At 33.4% G+C, this 22,524-nt stretch overlaps 2 protein-coding genes across 3 annotated transcripts; both read left to right on the top strand.

Annotated features, from left to right (window-relative positions):
• On the top strand, nucleotides 235–3,506 carry LOC109327494 (palmitoyl-acyl carrier protein thioesterase, chloroplastic-like). Its single transcript, XM_019560665.1, has 6 exons — nucleotides 235–840; nucleotides 1,501–1,634; nucleotides 1,746–1,859; nucleotides 2,148–2,325; nucleotides 2,687–2,755; nucleotides 3,052–3,506. The coding sequence occupies exons 1-6, from the start codon at nucleotides 430–432 to the stop codon at nucleotides 3,292–3,294; spliced, it is 1,149 nt and encodes a 382-aa protein (XP_019416210.1). The 5' UTR covers nucleotides 235–429; the 3' UTR covers nucleotides 3,295–3,506.
• Nucleotides 6,803–14,926, top strand: LOC109328477 (F-box/LRR-repeat protein At5g63520). 2 transcript variants are annotated; one of them, XM_019561960.1, is made up of 10 exons: nucleotides 6,804–7,099; nucleotides 7,477–7,584; nucleotides 7,674–7,766; nucleotides 7,855–7,989; nucleotides 9,418–9,519; nucleotides 9,636–9,675; nucleotides 10,022–10,174; nucleotides 11,660–11,835; nucleotides 12,724–12,842; nucleotides 14,327–14,926. In XM_019561960.1, exons 1-10 carry the CDS (start codon nucleotides 6,854–6,856, stop codon nucleotides 14,754–14,756), a joined length of 1,602 nt encoding a protein of 533 aa, XP_019417505.1. In that variant the 5' UTR covers nucleotides 6,804–6,853; the 3' UTR covers nucleotides 14,757–14,926. The 2 variants fall into 2 exon arrangements, with proteins under 2 accessions (XP_019417506.1, XP_019417505.1); XM_019561961.1 differs by lacking the exon at nucleotides 7,477–7,584 and having other exon boundaries at nucleotides 6,803–7,099.

Raw genomic sequence — 22,524 nt, 5'->3', positions numbered from 1 at the left:
TAGAGTTAAATCAAAGGTGCCCCAATCTTCAAGGTCATGAATATATAAAAGTAACCAGGACCAGCATATATCAAGTCTAGAATTACTAACAAGCTAAACCTGAAGCACCATTCTATTTTTGTGTGCAAGTTAATGATGTATGTCTCACCATATTTTCCTCCACTCAATTGAAGTGGTTGGGCTATGAATCAGATATCATTTTCTAGTCATTATTGATTATACTATTAATATGTTACAAAGATAAAATCACAAGTTGTTGCACCTTTCAAATAATTCACAAGTTGTTACACCTACAAACTATACTCTTTAGAGAAAGGAAGAAAAAAAACATTTCTTAATTACACAAGAAACATGTTCTGCTAGGATTTATATCTGACAACAAATTCTCTAACTTATTTAACTGTGACTCAAGCTCTTAATTTACTAGCAATGACATCAATGGCAGCATCCAGAAACTTGGGTTTTCAATTTCCCTGGAATTTTAGCAATGCAAAGAAGGAAAATATGGAGGTATTGAAGCTGAGACTTTATTCTTCATGCAATACTAACATGTTGAACAATAAAAGAAGATTTTCATTGGTGACTGCAAATTCTCATAGTAGTCCTCAGAAAGTGGACACAGTTAATGGAACAAAGGTGAATGGAATACATGTAGTAGAGGCTCCTCTCTCAGGAAGCAAGTTGGCTAACGAAAGCGCAGCTGATGCAGCTCTAGTTACCAGCTTGCGCGGACGGTTTGTTGAGGGCAGGTTTGTGTATAGACAGATTTTTGCTATCAGATCTTATGAAATTGGACCAGATAAAACTGCCACAATGGAGACACTCATGAATTTTCTTCAGGTTAGCTTCACTATTCTCTGCATTAACAACTTATAATAGGGTTGTAGCTGATATGTATCATCATATCCACAGCTATCTGATATAAATGAAGTTTTAAACCTTCTTCTCAATTGCATTCTACTCCAATTATGCAGCATGTTAATATAAAATTGAGTTATATTATTTGGACATCTTTTAATATCAAATTTGTATTTTTTATATTTCAAAGCATTTGTATACTCTTCCTCTTTCATCTTATCATATTACAAGACCAAAAAAGAGAGACACTATAAGTATCTCATATGGTGTCCATGAAGAAGTAGTGCAAATCCACTTTTCCTATACAATTGGGGAATGGATTATGTAACTTTGAAACATGAAAGGCATCCTAACTTTGGCTTATTTGCACGGTTGAACGAAAATCAGATGGCTTAGATTCCGATTTCAATAAATCATAAATCAGAATATACACCATCCAAATGCAAATAAATCATAGCTTAATGATTGGTCTCATCTAAAGGCCATTGAATACCCCATAAATTTGCATAATAGTACATTCAGCCCGTATGAGACTAAGGATTTGTGACAGAAGAAGATTATATATGATACTTGATTAATAGAGTATTAATAAACAACACTAACGAAGAACAAATTTGATGAACTATATGTTAAATGATTCAGGAAACTGCTCTTAATCATGTTACAAGCTCTGGTATAGGTGGGGATGGTTTTGGAGCTACTCGTGAGATGAGCCTTCGAAAACTCATTTGGGTCGTTACTCGGATTCAAGTTCAAGTGCAAAGATATAGCAAATGGTAAATATGATTAGTCTAATCCCCTGCCTTGCCTAATTATACAAAACACTACTCACCAATTATGCTGCCAAAGAATATACAGACTGATAGATTAAAAGAAAAATATGACAGGGGAGATGAAATTGAAATTGATACTTGGGTTGATGCAGCTGGAAAGAATGGAATGCGAAGAGATTGGATTATCCGGGATCATTACACCAAAGAGATTATAACAAGAGCAACAAGGTGCAACATTTTATCTTTTTCATTATTATATTGACTAAAAATTATAGTTACATGGTTCCATTGTTTAGCCTACGTATCATGTACCAAATTTCACATACCACATATAGGTTTTTGTCATAAAGGAAGTTTTGTAATAATAATGTAAAAACTGACGAACCGTATAGAACCAGGTATCGTGCGTCAGAACCGATAGCACATACTATGTAACTATATCACATAGCTCTATAGTCTATAATATAGCTTTTTTTCCTCAATATAAACTACATGTTAACAATTTCATTGGTGCAGCACATGGGTCATCATGAATAGAGAAACAAGAAGGCTAAGCAAGATACCTTGTGAAGTTAAACAAGAGCTTGTTCCTTTCTACCTTTATAGGATTGCTGTTGCCAGTGAAGAAAAAGATTGCGAAAAGATAGACAAACTCACTGATGAAACTGCTGAGAGAATCCGTTCTGGAATGGCTGTAAGTTTGATAATAATTTTTTTTTACTACTACTAAGGGTATCCTATCCCCTTTGAATACGGAACTAATTCCTTTCGGGGTACATGGTTGTCCCTCCCAACAAGTGTCTCTCTGGAATCGAACCCTTAAGCTTTTGGTTATCCTGAGATCTAATAGACCTTACATTACTAGACCAACACATTGTTGGTGTTTGATACATAGTTTAAGTTTAATCTTAGTGCCCCTTCTCTTTATTAACATTTTGACATCATTCCTTCCCTTCTTTTTCAATTGCATTAAATTCTAGTGTTCAACTTAAATTATATTACTATTAGATATTTGATTTGACTGCTTTTTTTTTTTTTTGCTTAATACAATGCAGCCAAGGTGGAACGACATGGATGCTAATCAGCATGTGAACAATGTGAAATACATTGGATGGATTTTAGAGGTAAGTATCGACTGAGATGGAACAAATTATGCAAAGAAATGCAGAAATGTTGAGAAGAGATAAATAGTCTATGTCATAAAATTTCCTAATGAATTCATCGTTTTAAATTGAGGTCCGCAACTGTAATTGCAATCACTATGATACCGTTGTGATGGTCTATCCAACTATGTCGCAGTCTTAATTCTGGCAACATTAGCTACATTTTTACAATTATTCCCAATTACTGTAAAAACAATATAACCATAACTACAACCATAGCTGCTATTTACAAATGTTGATTTGCTTGTTGGATGCAGAGTGTGCCAATAGAAGTGCTAGAAGACTTTAATATGACAAGCATGACTTTGGAATTTCGGCGCGAATGTCAACAATCGAATTTGCTGGAATCCATAACTACTCCAACAGCAAGGATAATAGGAGAGTCCAATAACTCCATCAATAGAAAGCCTGACCTGCAATACACTCACATGCTTCGTCTTCAAGACAATAAATCAGATGTAGTTAGAGCCAGAACTGAATGGCATTTTAAGTCAAAGTAACAGTGAGATTAATAGCATTTGTGGATCATATATGTAGACCAATGCATTTTCCTGCTAGCTTTTCATTCTTCTGATTTTGCTTTCATATGATCCTTTAATCTCTATATTCATTAAATTTGGTAGATTACTTGTTTGTAAGTTTTGACTTTGGAGCTATGTTTGGCAATTTATTGTAGAATAATGTTGTGAATAAAAGAACATGTTTATTATAATTTGATTAAAATGTCACATTGTATGGAAAAGAAGTTTGTCCCATATTTTAATGTTATTTTTCCTGAAAAGATGTTTGTCACATATCAACACTATTATTTGTGTAAATTGAAGAAAATTAAATTCATCCAAATTTAATTTATGCATTGAAATTAATGGAAATTCAATAAATAATTTTTGTAATAAATGAGTTTAAATTTATTATTATATTTAATGGATATCTATATATATATTTATTATTTGGATGGAAATTTGCTCCATCTAAAATACAAGAATTCACAAACCATGTATTTTACTTTTCAATTTACTTCAGATTTCAACTCTCACTATTATTTAGGTTTTTTATTAAATTAAATTCTCATATTTATCTATACCCTTAGAAATATTTACTCATATGCTACCTCAACCCCAAATAATAATTACTATAATTTTTAATGTTGGACTTGGCTTCAAACCTAAGAAGGAGTGAAAAATAAGATTAAAACCAAGTAATTTTGAAAAGTTATCGCTAAAAAACACACATTTGCGAGATTAAAACGAAGTTATTAGAAAAAGTTAGTAAAATTCAAATCATAAAATCAAGTAATTAGAAAAATAAGATGTCTATTTAAACATATGTTTAAATTTAAATTGAAAACCTTAAAAGCTTTATTTCCTTAACAACAAAGCTTTACAAATAAACATAACCAATTTTTTTTTTTTTTTTTTGCATAACCTAAAACTTGAAATACACCTTCTACCCTATTCTCACTCTTACCAAAAATGATTTGTTCTTTGTTCTTCCTTCCCTAAATAACTTCAAGTAATTAAATTCATTCATGTATGTAAAAAAAGGTTATATCCTCTATTAAAATCGAACCGGTTATCAAACTAGTTAGGGTATTATAGTGGTACAGTGATTCAATCGGTGATTTAGTAATTAAACTACATACCGGTTAGACCGGACAACCTTATATTTATACATATACAAACCTGTAACAAAACAAATTTCAAATAAGTAGATACTCAAATTTATAATTCATATTCATAATCTACTCAAAATTCACATAAACAAACAACTTTAAGTCTTTAACAAATTCAAGTCTAAATTACAAAACATATATCAATCCAAAAGTATCACATAACAACCACAAAATATAAATAAATGACACAAGTTCATAACTCACTCTATAAAACAAATAAATTTAGAGTTTTAACATTTAACATAAGGGAGTCAAAGTTGTCTCATATCGAGATTATATTTTTGCACCAAATCATATATCTTCAGACAATACTTCAAGATTACACAAATGTCATGAGATTACACACGAATGTTAGGAACCAAAAGGTGTAATCTAAGTATGTCTTAGAAGCATGTGCCTTGAAGTGTTGGAAAGATAGGTCACATTGTAATGGGGTTTTAAGTTTTTTTTTATAAAAAATATGTGTATAAACCGGCCGGTTTAATCAAATAGCGGTCGGTTCACCAGTTTTGACCGGTTTTTGATAAGCTTTGACCGGTTTTAATACTTGACCAGTTCAATATCTATACCGTATCGGTTAGAGATCCGGTTTGCCAATTTTCCGGTCAAACTGACCGGTACGGTACAATTTTTACACCATTGCTCATAGATAACACAAGCACATAATTATATCCTAAAAGATATTTTTGGTACTATTAAGTGTATATTTCATTTATGGGTAAAAAGTAGAGCTGTCAAAACGGATGGGCCGACCCACCAAAGCCTGGAAATTTATAGGGCTTGGGTATCATTTTAGGTACTTTTTATTAAATCCGGGCTTTGCAGCCCGACCCGGTCGGACTATTATAAATCCGAGCTCGGGCCGGGCTTACCTAGGCGGGTTCGGGCTACCCATTTTACTTATATGTTTTAATCTTTTTTTGAGACTTTTGGCTTGGTAATAAGCACTAGATGAAAATTTACAAAACAACTTATAATAAAAAATAGATAATAAGTATTATGTTATTATGTATTTAATTAGATTTAACTTTACCACAAAAATATAATAAAGAAAATAATGTTTACAACAATACTAAAATCACATAAATTATTTATCATAGAGAACTTCACACCACCAAATTTAATATAATAGTTCACAATGAAAGTGTTGATAAAGAACATATAAAATATAATATTTTTATTAGTATCAAATGTTTATATATTAAAGAGAAGTTACAAATTATATTGTGTTAGAGAGTGACAGTTCAATAGAAATGAGAGATTTAATAAAAAAGTTACGTTAAAAATCATACACGTGGACTTAACATCACATTTTAACTCAAACACGATGTATTAGATCTATAAGTTTGGTTGTATTGGACATAACAAAGATGTTAAGAAAAATTATACGTTAATATCAAATGATACCTATTTTTTTGAATAGATTAAATATTTTAAAAATATTAGTTTTTAGTTTTTGAGGGCCGTCTCGCCATAACCCGCAATCCGTTTAGGGCAGGTTTGGGCTACCATTTGATATGCATAAATTGTATCCGAACGTTTTAGCCGGACCTGGTTTAGCCTGAACCCAATGTGGGCTAGCCCGAACCTGTCCGGGTAGCCCGTTTTGACACCTCTAGTAAAAAGTTCATGATAATTTTCCCAATAAATGTTTTTACATGAATCGAATCATTAACTTTTTGGTCATCCTCAATATCCGGTGGGACTAAGGGTGGAAACAGGCCAGACCAGACTTTGCCTTAAACAGACCGAGCATGTATAGCATATAGGAGCCTGAGTCTGGCCTATTAGCCTGTTTAATTTTTTTTTCAAAGCCTAGGCCTGACCTGTTAGTCTGTTTAAATGCCTATTATACTATATTATATTGAAATAAGTGATCATATATATATTTAAATAACTAATATGCATACTTTTAAATATATTTTTATAACGCTAACAATTAAATTATATTTTTGTATAATTTTTATATTAAAATTATTATATATATATATATATAATAACATTAGTTATATAATAAAATTATAAAATATGAACATTATTATGTAATATAACTAAATAGGCCGGCCTGTTAGATTTAATAGATCATTTGGATGACCTAAAATAGCCTGTGAAACTAAATAGGCTTTTCAAAAGGCCTGAGTCTGACCTGACCTAGTCTATTATAGGCCAAATAATATGGCCCTGGTAGACGGTCTGACCTGTTTCCACCCTAAGTGGGACCATATGCCACACTAAAATAACTCTTCTCGGTTATCCTGAGAGATATTTATCTCTCAATTCTGTAAACTTCTTGAACTCAAACATAGATAGGGCCCAAGCCCATATTCTATATCTAACCATTTCCGAAACACTAATAAACTTTGAGGATCGTGTTTGTGTTTGCCACAATGGAGGATCCACCACCATCATCATCATCATCGAGCACGAAAGCAAGAGGTTCAAACGATTCGAATACGAGTATTGGAGGTTTGAATTTGCTGAACGATGATCTTGTTCAAAACATTCTAGCGAGGCTTCCTGCTCCATCATTCGCTTCAGCAGCTTGCGTCACCAAATCATGGAGCTTTATCTGCAATCGCATTCTCTTTCGTCCTAAGCTCTCAACTGCTCTCTCTCTCAATCCTTTGCTACACGTAACCCTTCCTTTTCATATCTCACTAAATTTCCATCATGTCCTCACAAAAACCCTGATTTCAAACCCTTTTTCTTTTTCAAATACCGAAAATCTCATTTTGATTCTAAAAAAACATGAAGTGTTTGTCAAATTTATCGGTAATGACAATTCAGATTTTATGGATAATTTATATTTTTCCATTTTTATTTAAACTGTGAATTCTGTGATTGTTGTTGTAATGTGAATTAGTGTTTGGTAACACAAATTTACAATGAATTATAGAAATTTGTTATGCGTCTTTATAGTGATTTTTATTTATTTATTTGCTTAATACTCAGCTTGTAATAATTGAGATATATGAATGGATTCATGTATAGAATTTGTGCACTTGAACAGGATGCTGTGAACGAGGTTGTTAACAAAGTTTTGTCTGACCCTATTCGTCCTCATTTTGCTATTGTCAATGTTGGAAGTGGATTTGAATTATCCAAGACTCTACAACTTGTATAATTTTACTCTTACTTTCTTTTTTCCCATTTTTAGTTTTATCGTTATTATTAGTACTATGCATTAGCTTAATGTTTATTGTGCAGATTAGAGGGAGATTGGGATTCAATATTCCCATTATTGTTTCTGTGGCAAATGGTATTATTGGAAGTGATGCTGTAACTGATGAATTCAAAGAGGTTGAATATTGATACATATAATTATACAAATAATTCTATTTTATTAGAGCTTTGGTATACTCATGGAAAGCGAGGATAATTTATGCAGGTCAAGTGGGGTGTCCTTTTTAGTGGCTTCTCCGGGGATGGATATACCAGAAATATAAATGAAGGCATAGTTTTGACTGTTGGTTACTTGCCAGGATTAAAAGTTGAAGCCATACCGTTAGTACGACCATCAAAGGTAATAAAGTCTTATCTATAAGACTTTGGACTTTATATTCTGTGAAAATGGTACTTGCCTACCCTGTGAATGTATAATAGTAAGAATAAGATATTTTGAAATTTAATGCGAAAGCCGCCCTTAAGGAACTCACAGGTTTCAAACTTTCAACAACTTCATGCAAGAGAATAGAGACTACTCATTGAGAAAAGGCGTTAAGATAAAATGTTTGATTATTTAGCATTAACTTTATAAATTAACTATCAATCGACTTAACAAAAGAGTTCCAAAGGATGACAACTAGTTATTTAGTTGATATTTTGACTAATTCTCCCATTTCACATCACATTTAGTATGTTATATGGCTGGGCAATCTGAGCTTTTATAGTTATAAGTAAGGTGCAAAAGGTGTGTGTTGTTCGAGCCTGAAATGTGAATTTAAGGCACCAGAAGTGTGTGCTTCCACCAGCTGGGCGCTAACCCCTTTTGGTGCCTCACCTCAGCTCCTTAGTGTAATAGTGTTAGCTTCCCTTTTGTTCTTATTAGTACTATACTGAAAATAAAGAGATATTGTTTTGAAATAACAGTGGAGACAAATGCTAGGAATTTGATTTCCCTTCATTCATCATATAATTTAAGACTCAAACAAATTACTCAATTCTCTATTACAATTGAAATCCCAAAGGTTGCAATTCTAAATTCCTTTAAGAATCAGACTTTATTGTAACTAAGAAGTTACTAGTTCCTTGAGTAATTTTGAGTTAAAACAGCAACAACAAAACAATGGATTTGAAGAATGGATTGCACATATCACAAGCAAAATTCCTAAGATGCAATATGTGCTGAAGATTGGGGACATACTCAATCCCTAATTTCCCAATTAGAAAAAGAACCCTTAACCCAAGAATGGCAAATTTTGAAGAATGAATGAAAAGCACAATCATCGGTTAACATAAAACAAAGAAATTCATTCAATTCATGGTTCAATTGCATTTTTCTGTTGACTGAATCACTAGGTGGCAGGTCTGAGTACCTAGGCACTGGGCACAATGCATTTCCTGCTCACAGCTTCTGGGCGCCTAGGCACTGCTGCATAAACTCACTTTCAGCCTGCTGAGCACCTAGGCATTTGCTCTCTCAATGCCCAAGTACCTGAAAGAATGATTCTAAAGTACATTATGCAGCTCAAATACAGAATAAACTTATTATTAAATATTAATAACAAAATCACTCAAGAACATGCATCCTCACTAAGAAATAAGAGGATTTTGTTTTTGCAAAAAAACATGATTAAATGACCAAAGATCGCTCTGGTGCTCTTTTTGTGCCTTTTATTTCACTACAATCTATATTTTTATATTCTGTATTATACATACTAAATAATTAAATTAAAGCCACTCCATGCTTCTTTTGTTATCATATTTATCAAAATAATATTTTTTATATCAGGCATCTCAAGCACGGTATATTGATGATTTTGTAATGGATATCAATGAGTATTCAGCCTCTGTCTCCATACGTCCATTCCCTGTTGCAGTTATATTGATTGGAGTAAGTTAATAGTTAGTTAATTATCTAATATTCATTTTTTTCAATCTTTCTTTGTTTTATTTCATTGTTTACATCATTCTTGGTTCAGTTTCTAACACTTGGATTTGGCTGCACAGGAAGCAAGCAGTGACATGAAACCAGTTATGGAGAAGTTGGGTAAGTGGCACTTGTATTATGCATATGTTTTCTTATACCTTGTGCATTTATTAATCCCTCTTCGATCTTCTTATTTACTCTCTACATTTAAAGGAAAATTATGTCAGTATTTATTCCAAGAAATCATTGACTGATTTCTCTAAAATATTTGTCACAACCTCTCGGGTATGATTACAATAGTATTTGATACTTGATTTTAGACAGGGTGACTTGTATTTTGTGTTAGTTTTATATTGAGAACCTCAATGACTTAAATATACATCTACACCCTTCTGCCACAGACTTGTGTTTGGCCGATTTCTTTTTTATTTTATTTTAACTTGAATGATGTATTGATTTAGTACAGATTACGCCATGCCTAAGGACACAGTCATTGTGGGTGATGAGAGAGGCTGCTTTATATACAGAAGTGGAAATGATTCTAGAAATGCTTGTGGTAGAAGGGGGGACATAGAAGCTGTTGCCCTTGTATTTGCTGAGGACAGAGACCGGATTTCTGGTATTTCTCGATATCTTTTTGGCAGCTCTCAGCTGCTTTCTAAGCAACATTGTTCATACAAATACATAACTACCACAGTGCATTTACTCCTATTTCATTATGACGTATGAAGCACAGATACAGATGTGTATCGGATACGATATGTATCCGATACGTCGACACATATTTTTTCTAAAATATAGGATACAATACGTTCAGAGAGACATATATAAAATAGTAAAAAATACATAAAATATGATAAAATTATAAGTGTAAATCAAAATATCAAAAATAGAAAATATAATGGAAATTGTAAATCATTGTCCTCTAGAATTCCAAGTACCAAAACTAGAAAACATAGTAGAATAATTCATAAAATTTATAAAACGTATACTATCTTATCTTTTATTGTTGAAAACGTATCAGATATGTATCTTCATCTTTATATTTTTTTAATTTTTGTATACTTTAAGGATACATATCCTTCACGAATCTGTGTCGGATACATGTCCGACATTGACACGTGAGGGTGTTCAACGTATCCGTGCTTTAGAGATTATGACGAATGTGATTTTTCGAATTCCTTAAAGGAGTCTCGACACAACATTAAGGTTGCTACCTTGGCATGGAGGTCATGGGTTTAAATCATGAAATCAACCTCTCAATGACAAGGCTGTGTACATTTTAATACGTTTACCCTACACGGACCCACTAGGTGAGCCTCATGCATGGAGTGCCCTTCGAATTATCTCAAACCTGGCAACTCGTGTATCTTTAAGGTATAAAATTGTCTAATTTTAATTGTTAGAAACATGTGTTGTTAATCATTAAATTTTCAAGATAAAAATAAATGGAAATGCCGTCAAGTATGCTTAGCCTGTTAGCCATACCCATATCTAGAAATATCCATTATTTTGCTTTCTTAAAAGAAGATAGATCATGTCAGTGCACTTGCATCTTCTCCTTGTCTTCTTTTAGCTCTAGTGTGGTTATATTTAGTATTTTAAATTGTGGTCACGATTGTAGTTGTGATTATTGTGATTGTGGCCGTTGCGATGTGAATTGAGTGTGAATTTGTTTGTGATTAAAAAATATTTTCGAATTCGATGTGGTTGTGTTGCTGCTCAATTTGGCTGCATCATTGTGATTCGTGTCACACCTTAATTGTTATGTGGTTGTGGCGGGTACCGCAACCACAATATTGGGGCTACATCATGTGATGTGGCCTACAATTTGAAACAATGGTTCCCCTCCCCCATTAGGATCTTGAGAAATTGGAGAATCAGGTTGTTGGGGACTGACCCTCCACCTCCCGAACCTCAAATGCAGCCCCTTGTTGACTTAGGCATGTGCATTAGTATACAAGGCAACAAGCCCTATATGATGTGCCAGTGCTGATATTAAGTGTACATGCCTTTTGTTGTATTTTATTATATTTTTTGAAATTCTTTGCTACTTAGTAGTTAATTAGTTATTCATCTTTGTGATGGGTTCATCTTGCTACAGGAAAGATCAAATTCCATGTTGCACTGTCAAATGGTGTTTCAGCTGTAGGTGCCAAATACAAGACAGCTTCAGTTAGAACAAGCAGCACCGATAGTTCAACTTGGCTAACTGCCAGGAGAGAAGGGCAACAAGAACATCTTGACGGTCAGACTATTCTACATGATATTCATGAATTGGTGCGCAATTTCTTTGCATGTTTTTCAATAAAAGTGCAAATTCTTTTCGTAAATCAGAAACCATAATGCACTACTTTCATTATTGCTCCTATTCGAAAGCTAAATAAGAATGCAATCGGGCCTTATATTTTCTAAAAAATCACTTTTAAAAGAGATAGAAAGAAAATACATAAAGCAAGAAAATAAATGGATATAGACTATTTCTCCACTAATGGATGATATGCAGCTGACCGTTTCTTTCTGTGTCACAGAAGTGTATACTTTGAAATAGGAAAATGTTATCTTCTGTTGGAGTGTGATGACATAATAGGATTTGGAAGGTCCTATACCAACATTGTCTTATTCAGTGTTGGTTTGTTATCATGATTTTTTAGTTAGCAAGTTAAAAACGAATTTAAGTCCCAATTACTAATTCACAAATAAGCAAGTTTAAACTAACCTTATATCGTGGTCTATCTTGAAATCATTGTCTTTTCTCCAGCTTATTTATGGGTTATATTTGACTATTTCGACACGATTTTGAAAATTGATTGCAATTGAAGATAAAAACTTCATCATGCCACAAAGAAAATAGCCTACTTGAGCACCTAAATATGCTTAGTATCTGGATGGCTTTCGTTTCTGTGTCATCATTGTATTTCTCTTGAAGTGATAACAATCCCTACTGATAGTGATCATGACGGGATTTCATGACACACTTTTTTAATTGCTATGCTTATTTTTATGGAAAAGATGAAAATGATATAGGCCGGTGTTATGTGATATTTTTGTTTGGTTGTAAGGCCGTATATCAATTTAAAGTTTTGTAAAACTTAGAGGTTGTTACTTTCTTTTTCCTTGTTTTTCTACTAATGATTTTCATTTTCTTAACTATAAAAATTGTGGCAGCTGGAAAATCATATTGAGTCTCCTGATTTGTACATTGGGGTAATTAAACATAGAAAATTCTCCATTGGAGTAGAGAAGCCAATGCCAAGAACTTGTATTGCATATCATGGAGTCGTGGGGTATGATATATATAACTCTTCTCCTTTCATGGTGTGTCACTATCTCATCAATATTTATTCTTTTCTATGGATTTCATATGAAGAATTTTCCTTTCATATTAAGGCTGAATAGATGGAAGATATTCTGATGCAATCATCTGATAGTGCTATATAGCTTTTTTCACCCATCTATTTTGTGCCATTTTCAACTGCTGTTATTAATCTTCGCTTGGCTAGTTTAGGTAATAGATAGTTGCTTATGACAATCTCGTGTTATACTTGATCCGTACTGGTATAAGGAAGTATTGTACTGTACTAGTATGTGGTTCAGTTCATCAATTTTCTGGTTGAACAGACCGATACGGCTGGTGTCATAACTATGATAAAATGGGAGGAGGAGAAGATGTTTGTAACGCATATAGGCTATCAAAAAGAGAGAAGGAAACTTTGTAATGGTTTCTTCTTATTTATGTTGATTTCCTTGATTCACTTACGTATAAATGAATGTCAATTTGTAGGCAAATACAATGATAAATATAGCACACATTACATGATCTTCTGAATGTTACAACTAACATCATCTAATATGTTAAAAAACTAGTAACATGTGAAACTCTTACTTTTACAACTTGTAACAAAACAACTCTTATGCATAAAAGGTTGATTTTTGCTTTGTCTATGTAGAATTATAAGTGTTAGCAGTGTTACTTTCTAACAGTTTTGAGTGTTTGGAACTCTTCTCATCCATTAATTGTTGCTTGGTGTCAAAATTTAGAGAATAGAAAAAGCAGCTAATGTTGTCACTTGTAACTGTAAGCACGATCTTGTACTTTCTTTTTATACCATCTCAAGTGGCATATGGGTCCTATACAGAATTAGATATAGAAACAAATTGACTTCATGAACTAATTTTGTGATGTATTTTTAGGCTTAATTGCACATTTGGTCCCTCATTTTTTGTGATTTTAGTCGCTCCATTCTTGTATGATTTTTAGTTCTCTAACTTCAACATTTGCACCATTAATCCCTGTAAGTCATAGAACTTCCCTATATGGCTAATCTACGGCCAACTGGTGTCCAAGTGGCATGCTGGAATTAATATAATAACAGATATAATAGATTAGTGAGTGCTGTACAAATTAGAGGTCGGTATTAGCTTGAAAGCTAGATTTTAGATAGCCATTTGGATTTTTTTGTGGGGTATACATAGCCATTTGCAGTTTCTTTGGTTTCATTTTCTGCAGCATAGACATGTCTCCTCGATAAACAAATTGTGTTCCTTTCCCCATAAATTTATTAGTTTGCTTCCAATCTTTTGGGGGCTTGAAAAACATATCTAAGGTAGACCAGGGCATCTGTTGATATTTTCACGGTTGGTCCGTGGTAGATGAATATTTATTCATTTATCCTCCTATAGTGATTCCTACACCGTATCCTTCCGTATATCATATTTTTATTAAGATTCCCTATCTAGAAAAAAAGCTAAGTTCTCATGTTTTGGACAGAGGTGATGAAGAGTATCTGTATGTCGATGGAATTGGCATCAGGACAGGAGATATCTTTCAGTTCTACCGATCAGATCCTAATAGTGCATCAGCTTCATTGACCAAGGTCCATGATTCACTCAGGAATATTAAGCTGGAAGGAAACTCCAAGACTTCCAAGACTGACGTAGACAACAATGTGGATGTTTTCGGGGGTTTTATTTTTGCTTGTTATGGCCGTGGTGAATCATTCTTTGGACATGTGAATGTTGACAGCTCCCCTTTCTTGGAGAATTTTCCTGGAGTGCCTTTGGCTGGAATATTTTGTGGTGGAGAAATGGTGCGTCCTTGTACCACTTTCTTTGGTGAATGTCAAGAAGGAAGCTCCATTAGTTGTTGTCTTCATGTTTACAGCACTGTGTATTTAGTGATGTCATACACTCCACTGTGAAATTTATAGCCTTTTGGACAATGTTGTCGACTGTGTATCTAGTGTTTTGATGTGTCACTAAATTTTTTATAACTATTACATGGTTATGGAAGTTATGTTATACTACATGCGGTTGTTTTAATGTGTTTATCACAAATTTCATTATTATACTTGGGAGAATCCCATTTAATTAAGCATACCCCAAAATACCCTTATTCTTCTTCCCTCACTATCTCCCAACTCATTCACCCCACTCTCTTCTCACTCACCTCACTGAATAGTAAATATAATATTCTTTCAGACCAAATTATATAACATGTTTATAAAATAATCTTTCATATAACCCAACCCAAAGTTAATAATAAAGACATTCAAGTTCTAGAAATAAAATCTTAAATGTTGAGTGTGGTTACTTATTTATTTTTCCATTTAAGGATTACTTGTAATAGATCTTATAATAAGAGGAAAAGAGTTTTAGTAGCGTTACTTGAGAAGTCCTTAAAATCTTAAATATCAACACTAATCTTATAACAAATCAAATTATTGTCTGATGTTCATTTTTGACGTGAGATTGATCTCATATTCATTTTCTATAAACTTCGGAAATAATCAAATAAATAATTTAAGAATGACTCTTATATAATAATAGACTTCAAATCACTAAAAGTTATTGTCTTAATTATTTTAGGAACTTATATACTAAAGATTTATGTCTAACAACTTTACACAAGGTTAAGAATTAACACAAGGTTAAGAATTAATAACTGCAATTGGATGTTTCACCTTCAAAATTTCATGGAAAAATTAAGACAGTAAGGATTCATGAAGTCAAGCAATAACTCTTTTCGTCAAAAGAGTTTTCCAATCTTACACAGATTAACTACTAATTGTTTTTATAATAGCAAGTGTAAATATTTAAATAAAATATTTACAATAAACTATTGATGGATAAATCTGTACCCTTCTAACAAATTATTCTAACTAGTGAGATGAAATAGAAGTCATAAGGTGGTCATATGGTTAGAGTTAAGAGTTCAAGAAATACAGTAATAAAATAGTTGAAAATTTGAATCTCACCACCTATAAATATTAAAATACTAACCATTTGCATTATAACATAAACAAGAAATAATTTAGTTAGCCACCATAGCCACACTATTAAAACTATGACAAAGACTTGCTACTTATTGGCCCGGTGCAAAAAAAGGCATCAAAATTAAAACACCACATACAAATCCCTCGTATTTTTCCAAAATGAAAAAAACTCTTCATCTATATCCACTTCCAGCATCATCTAAGTCAAATACAAATCCCTTACTCAAATCTCTTCAAATAAATTCATACGGTTTCACTCAAATACCTTCAAATGCTCCATTCACGGTTGTCAAGTAAGAACTCTTGTATTCTTCCTTCACTCAAATCCTCCATTCATTCTATTTTTAACATTTTATCTATTTATTTAATCATCGATTCATTCTGTTCATTTAAGGTAATAAACTTTAAATATATAGTTTATTCTATTTTTCTCTTCTCGTAAATGTTAAATGTAATAGCCGATTCTAATCGTAAATGCTTTCCCTTCTTGTTGATATTACTCTATTTTTTTTTATTTTTGTTGATATTCGTTTTGATTCTTTTATATTCTGTTTGATTTTGAATGTTATTTATAATTGACATTTAGTTCTTTGTGTTCATTTATCTTACACTTTTTATCCCCCCCTTTTATACAGTTTATTTTTCCCATTTATGGCTGATATTGCCTCATCTTTTACACTAATTCTTCAATATATCCAATTTTGCAGCCTTTTCTTTTCAATTTTATCTTATTTCTAATATTTTCTTGTCTAATTAATCTTGTACCAGTAATCCAAAGCAAGTAATATTAATCATCGAGAAGCAATGGTTTAGTCCTTATGAATAAGATAAATAAATATATTTTCACTCTCTTTTATCTTGTATATGTTGAATTTCAAATGTATGATGTATAGGTTGTGAGCATTAGGTTTCTCTCAAATTTGAATAAATTAGATTCTTTTTTAGTATTCGTAGTAGTATGGAATATCCAATATATTTGTATGAGTATCAATTACTTGGATGCCCAAAATTTTAGAGCAAGTTTTTAGCAAAAATTATGATTAATGTTGTTATTAGGCATACTTATCATGATGGATAGGTTTATGAGAGATTTGTCAATGAGTCATTAACTTATCATGATGGATAGGTTTATTCCTAACTTTTAAATTTTGGTTTATTGAATTTTAGCTTTCAATTGCAAATCCAATACAATTTCATAGTGTTGTGCCATAATTTTTGGTTACGTAACCTCTTTGAGAATCGCTACCATGTTTTTTGCGGTTAAAATATGAAAAACTCAATTTAAGTCTAAATTAGGATAAAATGGACTTTTATATCATAGTTTAAGTTCGAGAGTCATTCCAGATTGAGAAATGTGTTAACACCTCATTCATCCGTAATTAAACAGTACCCTAACTAATTGCATGAGTTAAATATTTACTTTTGTGTCTAACAAAAATTAATATTGCTCATACGTATCCCTATATGCTTTAGGAAATCAAGACTATACACCTATAGGTTTAAGAAAAAATTAGTAATGCGGTGGATATCCACTTACTCAAAACTTACTCCTCGTCCTAGCTAGTAATTCTAGGGAAATCCAATGATTTGAATTATTAAGTAGATCTAACTATTAGATGTCCATAGAATTGGTGGCTAGGATGAGGGGTAAGTGGATCCCGAATCGTAGTAATTTGGTTGGATTTAAAAAGTTATAATTGTTTGAATTTACTTGAAGTGTAACTAATAGACGAAGAGTCAATATTGATTACTTACTCCCTTTTTATCTTGATAGATAACAGAAGCAGTACAAGTGATCGTGATCGATTCTCAGCTCGAAGCGAGTAGAAAGACACAATATGAGTTGTAACCTCACTATTGAATCCCAAAATAATAGTTAGAACATTTTTATATTAAAATAAATTAACTTATTTCTTTATAAAAATAATGAATAGATGAAGAATCGCCATAGGTCATCAACTATATTCCCACTTCGATAAATAGCGAAAACAATACAAGTGATCACGACCCTTGAAATGAAAAGTAATATATAATAGTGAATCATAACCTCACTATTAAGTTTTAAATTTTTTATAATTAATTGTAGTTTTAACTATTAGGTGATAAAAGTCTATTAACCTTTTTATGACTAAATGATTGAATAATGAATATATTACAAATAGATACATCAATACTCATTTGGATTAAAATGTGATAGATACTCTTAAAGTTAAAAACAAGCGTATATATAAAAGAACCAAGTGTTATTATCATGGAAATGGATGTTTTTTATGTTCAAATGTATAAAGTGCCACAAACTCAAAATGCAGATGGTTGCTTGCATACTTGCTTATTCTCCTATTTGGCACTATCTTTTCTCTTGTTTTTTGTGTCTCCGCTGCTATTGTTTTTTTTCTCCTCTTTTTGTAGCGTTTTCTCTGTACTTATTGTTTTTTTCTTTACGTTTTTGGGTGTGTTTTTCCTATCTTTTTTGTTTCAGTTTGTTTAATCACATACTTAAAGATGAAACCAAACCCATGTTTCTCTCAAAACTAGAGTAACTCCTACCCACTACCAAGCTTGTTACAAAAGGGTTGCCAGGTTAGAGAGAAAAAGGAAGAAGGGGTAGAGTCTCCTCTTCGAAGGCAGCGTCTCAGGGCCTGCGGAGGGCGTCAGAGTGTGGTTCCAATGCGGACACGGAGTGGTGGAGGGGTTGTCGTGTTCTCTTTCTCTTCTCCTCTCTCTCTCTCGGTCTGGCGATGGTGGACAGATCTGGTCGTGCGTGGTGGAGCAGCGACGGTACGACGGACTGGGCGGTGGGATGTTCGGTCTGCAAGGGGTATTGGTTTAGAACCCCTCAACCGCAGTGACCAGACGCTCAGAGGTGATCCGCTTCTGGGCGAGGCTTGGCATAGGGTGGTGCTGCCTCCTATAAGCTGTGTGGCGAGGGAGGAGGAGTCCCCTCGCCTAGCCTTTCACGTCGGTTTCGTTCGTGTCGTTCTTGACGGGTAGGCACAATCTCCTGTGAAGGTTTACGACTTTTCTGGCTGGGGTAAATGGGGACAGGGCTGGATATTGCAAAGAAGGAGAAAATCCATGGGTATAAGGTTTTGGTGTGGTCTAATGATTATTTTTTCACATTATTTGTTTTGAAGTCTTATAATGATTCACTGTCAAGTACAATCTTAAACTTTTGAAGGCTTGCTTTCTTTTGAGGAAAAGAACAAAGTTAAAAACAAGTGTATAAATAAAAGAGCTTAGTGTTATCATGGACAGTGGATGATTTTTATGTTCAAATGTCTAAAGTGCCACAAACTCAAAATGAAGAAGATGATTACTTGTGTATTTACTTATTCTCCTTTTTGGTACTCTTTTTTCTCTTATTTTTTGTGCCTCATTTGCTTATGTTATTTTTTCCACTTCTTGCAGCGTTTTCTCTGTACTTGTTGTTTTCTTTTTCTTTACATTTTTGGGTGTGTTTTTTTTATCTTTTTTGTTTCAGTTTGTAATCACTTACTTAAAGATGAAACCAAACCCATGTTTCCCTCAAAACTATGGTAACTCCTACCCACTACCAAGCATGTTACAAAAGCAATTTGATTGCAATTTCCTTTTGACATTTTTATATTATGTTTTTCTTTCTGAAATAATAATAAAAATGTTTAGTTTTGGTTTTTTTTGTGGGTTGGATAAAATGAGTTTTCACAACATGAAATTTTTGAATTAATGAGCGACCTTAGACATTTTGCTTTTCATTAGATTTGTGTGGGTTGTATCATTTATTCATATTATTATACTTCCTCAATCAATGATTGTAAGACCGGTTTATTTGTGATTTTCCATTTATTAGTTTCTCTGCTTTTCTTCCTCTTCTATGCTAGCTCTTTTCCTAATCTACTGTTTCATTCACCACCAATATCTTCTAAACAAAACTAAAACATTCCATTATATAACTCTATTTTCCTGGCTATATTAGTTTGTGAATGTTATTTAGATAAGAATCAATGACAACTTGATAAAAAAAATCACTAAGTAGAAATTGTATTTTCTAGTGAAAAATAGAAATTAAAACATTGTAAAGATGAAAAGGTTGTATATTTTCTTTAGAAGCTAAAGAAGTGTGTAAAAGTAAAAAGATAATGACATAATGTGGGAATTAAGACAAGTATCTCAAAATATAATCATCATTTTTCAATTTTCTTAGTCTCCACCCAAAAGAAAGAGACAAAAACCACAAGTGAAAAAATTTACATGGTTAATTTATAAGTGTATATTATTGTAGATGATTTAGAGATTCTTTAACTTCTACTTATTAATGATGATAGCGAATATATGGCCCTTCTAATAAGTTGGATAGTAAAGAGGGAAAAGTAAAGCAAGATACTAAAACAATCTTTTTCTTAGTAAAGAGGGAAAAGTAAATCTGCATACTAAAACAATTTTTTTTAAGTACTACAAATAGATACCCATGATGGTAATACAAAAAAAAAGTTGTTAGGTTAGAGAGAAAAAATGAAGGGGTAGAGTCTCCTTTTTGAAGGCATCGACTCAAGGCCTGTAGAGGGTGCCATAGTGCGGTTTCAAGGTCGACACGGAGTGGTGGATGGGTTGTTGTGTTCTCTACCTCTTCTCCTATCTCTCTGGATCTGACGATGGAGAGAAAATGCTGGCGGTGCATGAGTTTTCTGCCAGGCGGTGTTGACCTATTTGGTCCTGCGTGGTGAAGTGGCAACGGTATGACGGACTGGGCGGTGTGATGTTCAGTCTGCCAGGGGTATTGGTTTAGAACCTATCTACCGCGGTGGCTAGACGCTCGTAGGTGATCCATGTCTAGGTGAGGCTTGGCAGCAGGTGGTGTTGCCTCCTACAAGTTTTGTGGCGAAGGTTGAGAAGTCTGTTGCAGAAAGAAGATAGAATGTGCATATATTGCAACTATGTTGTAGAGAAAGAAAGAAAGAGAATTAGTGTAGGATGAGAGAAAGAGAAGTAGCCTTTTGTGTGTAAGAGAGGAGAGAGTGAAGTGATAGAGATAGGTTTTCTGGAAAGTAAACAAGTGTGTGTTCATCAAAAGCATTTACAAGCTATATATAGCAACATGCCAACTACATTCCAAAAATAGTAAAACTACCAACAAACTAAACTAACCAAACTTTCTATATCTAGAAACTATCTATATTTATCAAAACTGAATTACTTTTAACACTTCCCCTTAATTCAGATTTGCTTTCAAACACCTTAGACCAAGCTTATATCTAAGTTCTTCGAACCTTCTCTTCTTCAAAGCCTTTGTAAAAACATCTGCGATTTGCTCTTCTGTTATGCAGAAATCAAGCTTAAGTTGATCCTTGCTAACTTGGTCTCTAATAAAATGAAACCTTGTCTCTATATACTTGCTCCTCCCATGTGCAATAGGATTCTTAGCTAGGTTTATGGCTGACTTGTTGTCAACCATTATAAGCATGCCTTCCGCTTCTTTTTTCAACTTCAATTCAGTGAGAAGTTTCCCTAGCCAAGAAGCTTGTTGAGCAGCAGTACAAGCAGAGATATACTCTGCTTCACAAGATGAGAGTGCCACAACATCTTGTTTCTTTGAAGACCAAGAGATTGGTGCCTCACCAAGAAAAAACATGTAGCCACTTGTGCTTTTTCTGTCACATTTATCCCCACACCAATCTGCATCACTGAATCCAAGCATTCTGTGATTTTTGTCACTGTTTTTGATAGGAAGTATCAAGCCAAACTCCAATGTCCCCTTCACATATCTGAGTATTCTTTTAGCTTGCATCAGATTGGATTTCTTTGGTGACTCCATGTGTCTACTTATCACACCTACACCATATGCAATATCTGGCCTTGTGTTGCAGATGTATCTTAGGCAACCAACTATCTGCCTATAGAGAATGTTATTAACTGCAGCATCTTGTTCTGGTTTCTCACAACCTACATCAGCTTCAATAGGTGTAGAGACTGCATTACATCCTTCCATATTGAACCTCTTCAATACATCATTGATGTACTTCTGTTGGTGCATTAGGATTCCCTCTTTGACTCTTGAGAATTCTATCCCAAGGAAATATGATAACTCTCCCAAGTCACTCATTTCAAACTCAACCTTCATTTCTGCTTTGATTTCACAAATTTCCTCAAGCTTAGTTCCAGTTACTAGTAAGTCATCCACATAGAGACAAATTACTAGAAGATTCTGAACAGTTGAGCCTTTCACATATACACCATACTCTGATCTGCATTTCAGAAAGCCAAGCTTCAATAGGAATCCATCTATTCTTTTGTTCCAAGCCCTTGGAGCATTCTTGAGACCATAAAGGGCTTTATGCCAGCTAAGAAAGCCATGTGCACCAATTCTCCTTCTGCAGTGATGCCCGAGTCAGAGAAGATCTCATAATCATTAAACCTTGTTGGTGGTTGTCTTGATCTATGGGATCTTCTTTCTGGTTGAGCATCTATATCTGCCATAGCTGGTTGTTGTTGGACTTCATCATCTATATGCATTGTAGCACTTCTTTCTTGAACACTATTCTGTCCAGTCCAATCCCAACATTGAGTCTCATCAATCTTTACATCTCTGCTCACAACAATTTTCTGATTCAAGGGATTAAACAACCTATAAGCACCTGTGTTGTGATAGCCAAGCAGAATCAATTTCTCACCCTTGTCATCAAGCTTTCTTCTCTGCACATCAGGTATATGTTTGTAA

This window comes from Lupinus angustifolius, chromosome LG15, assembly GCF_001865875.1.
Source record: "Lupinus angustifolius cultivar Tanjil chromosome LG15, LupAngTanjil_v1.0, whole genome shotgun sequence".
Classification (NCBI taxonomy): Eukaryota; Viridiplantae; Streptophyta; class Magnoliopsida; order Fabales; family Fabaceae; genus Lupinus; species Lupinus angustifolius.
This window is presented reverse-complemented; position numbering and strand designations above follow the sequence as displayed.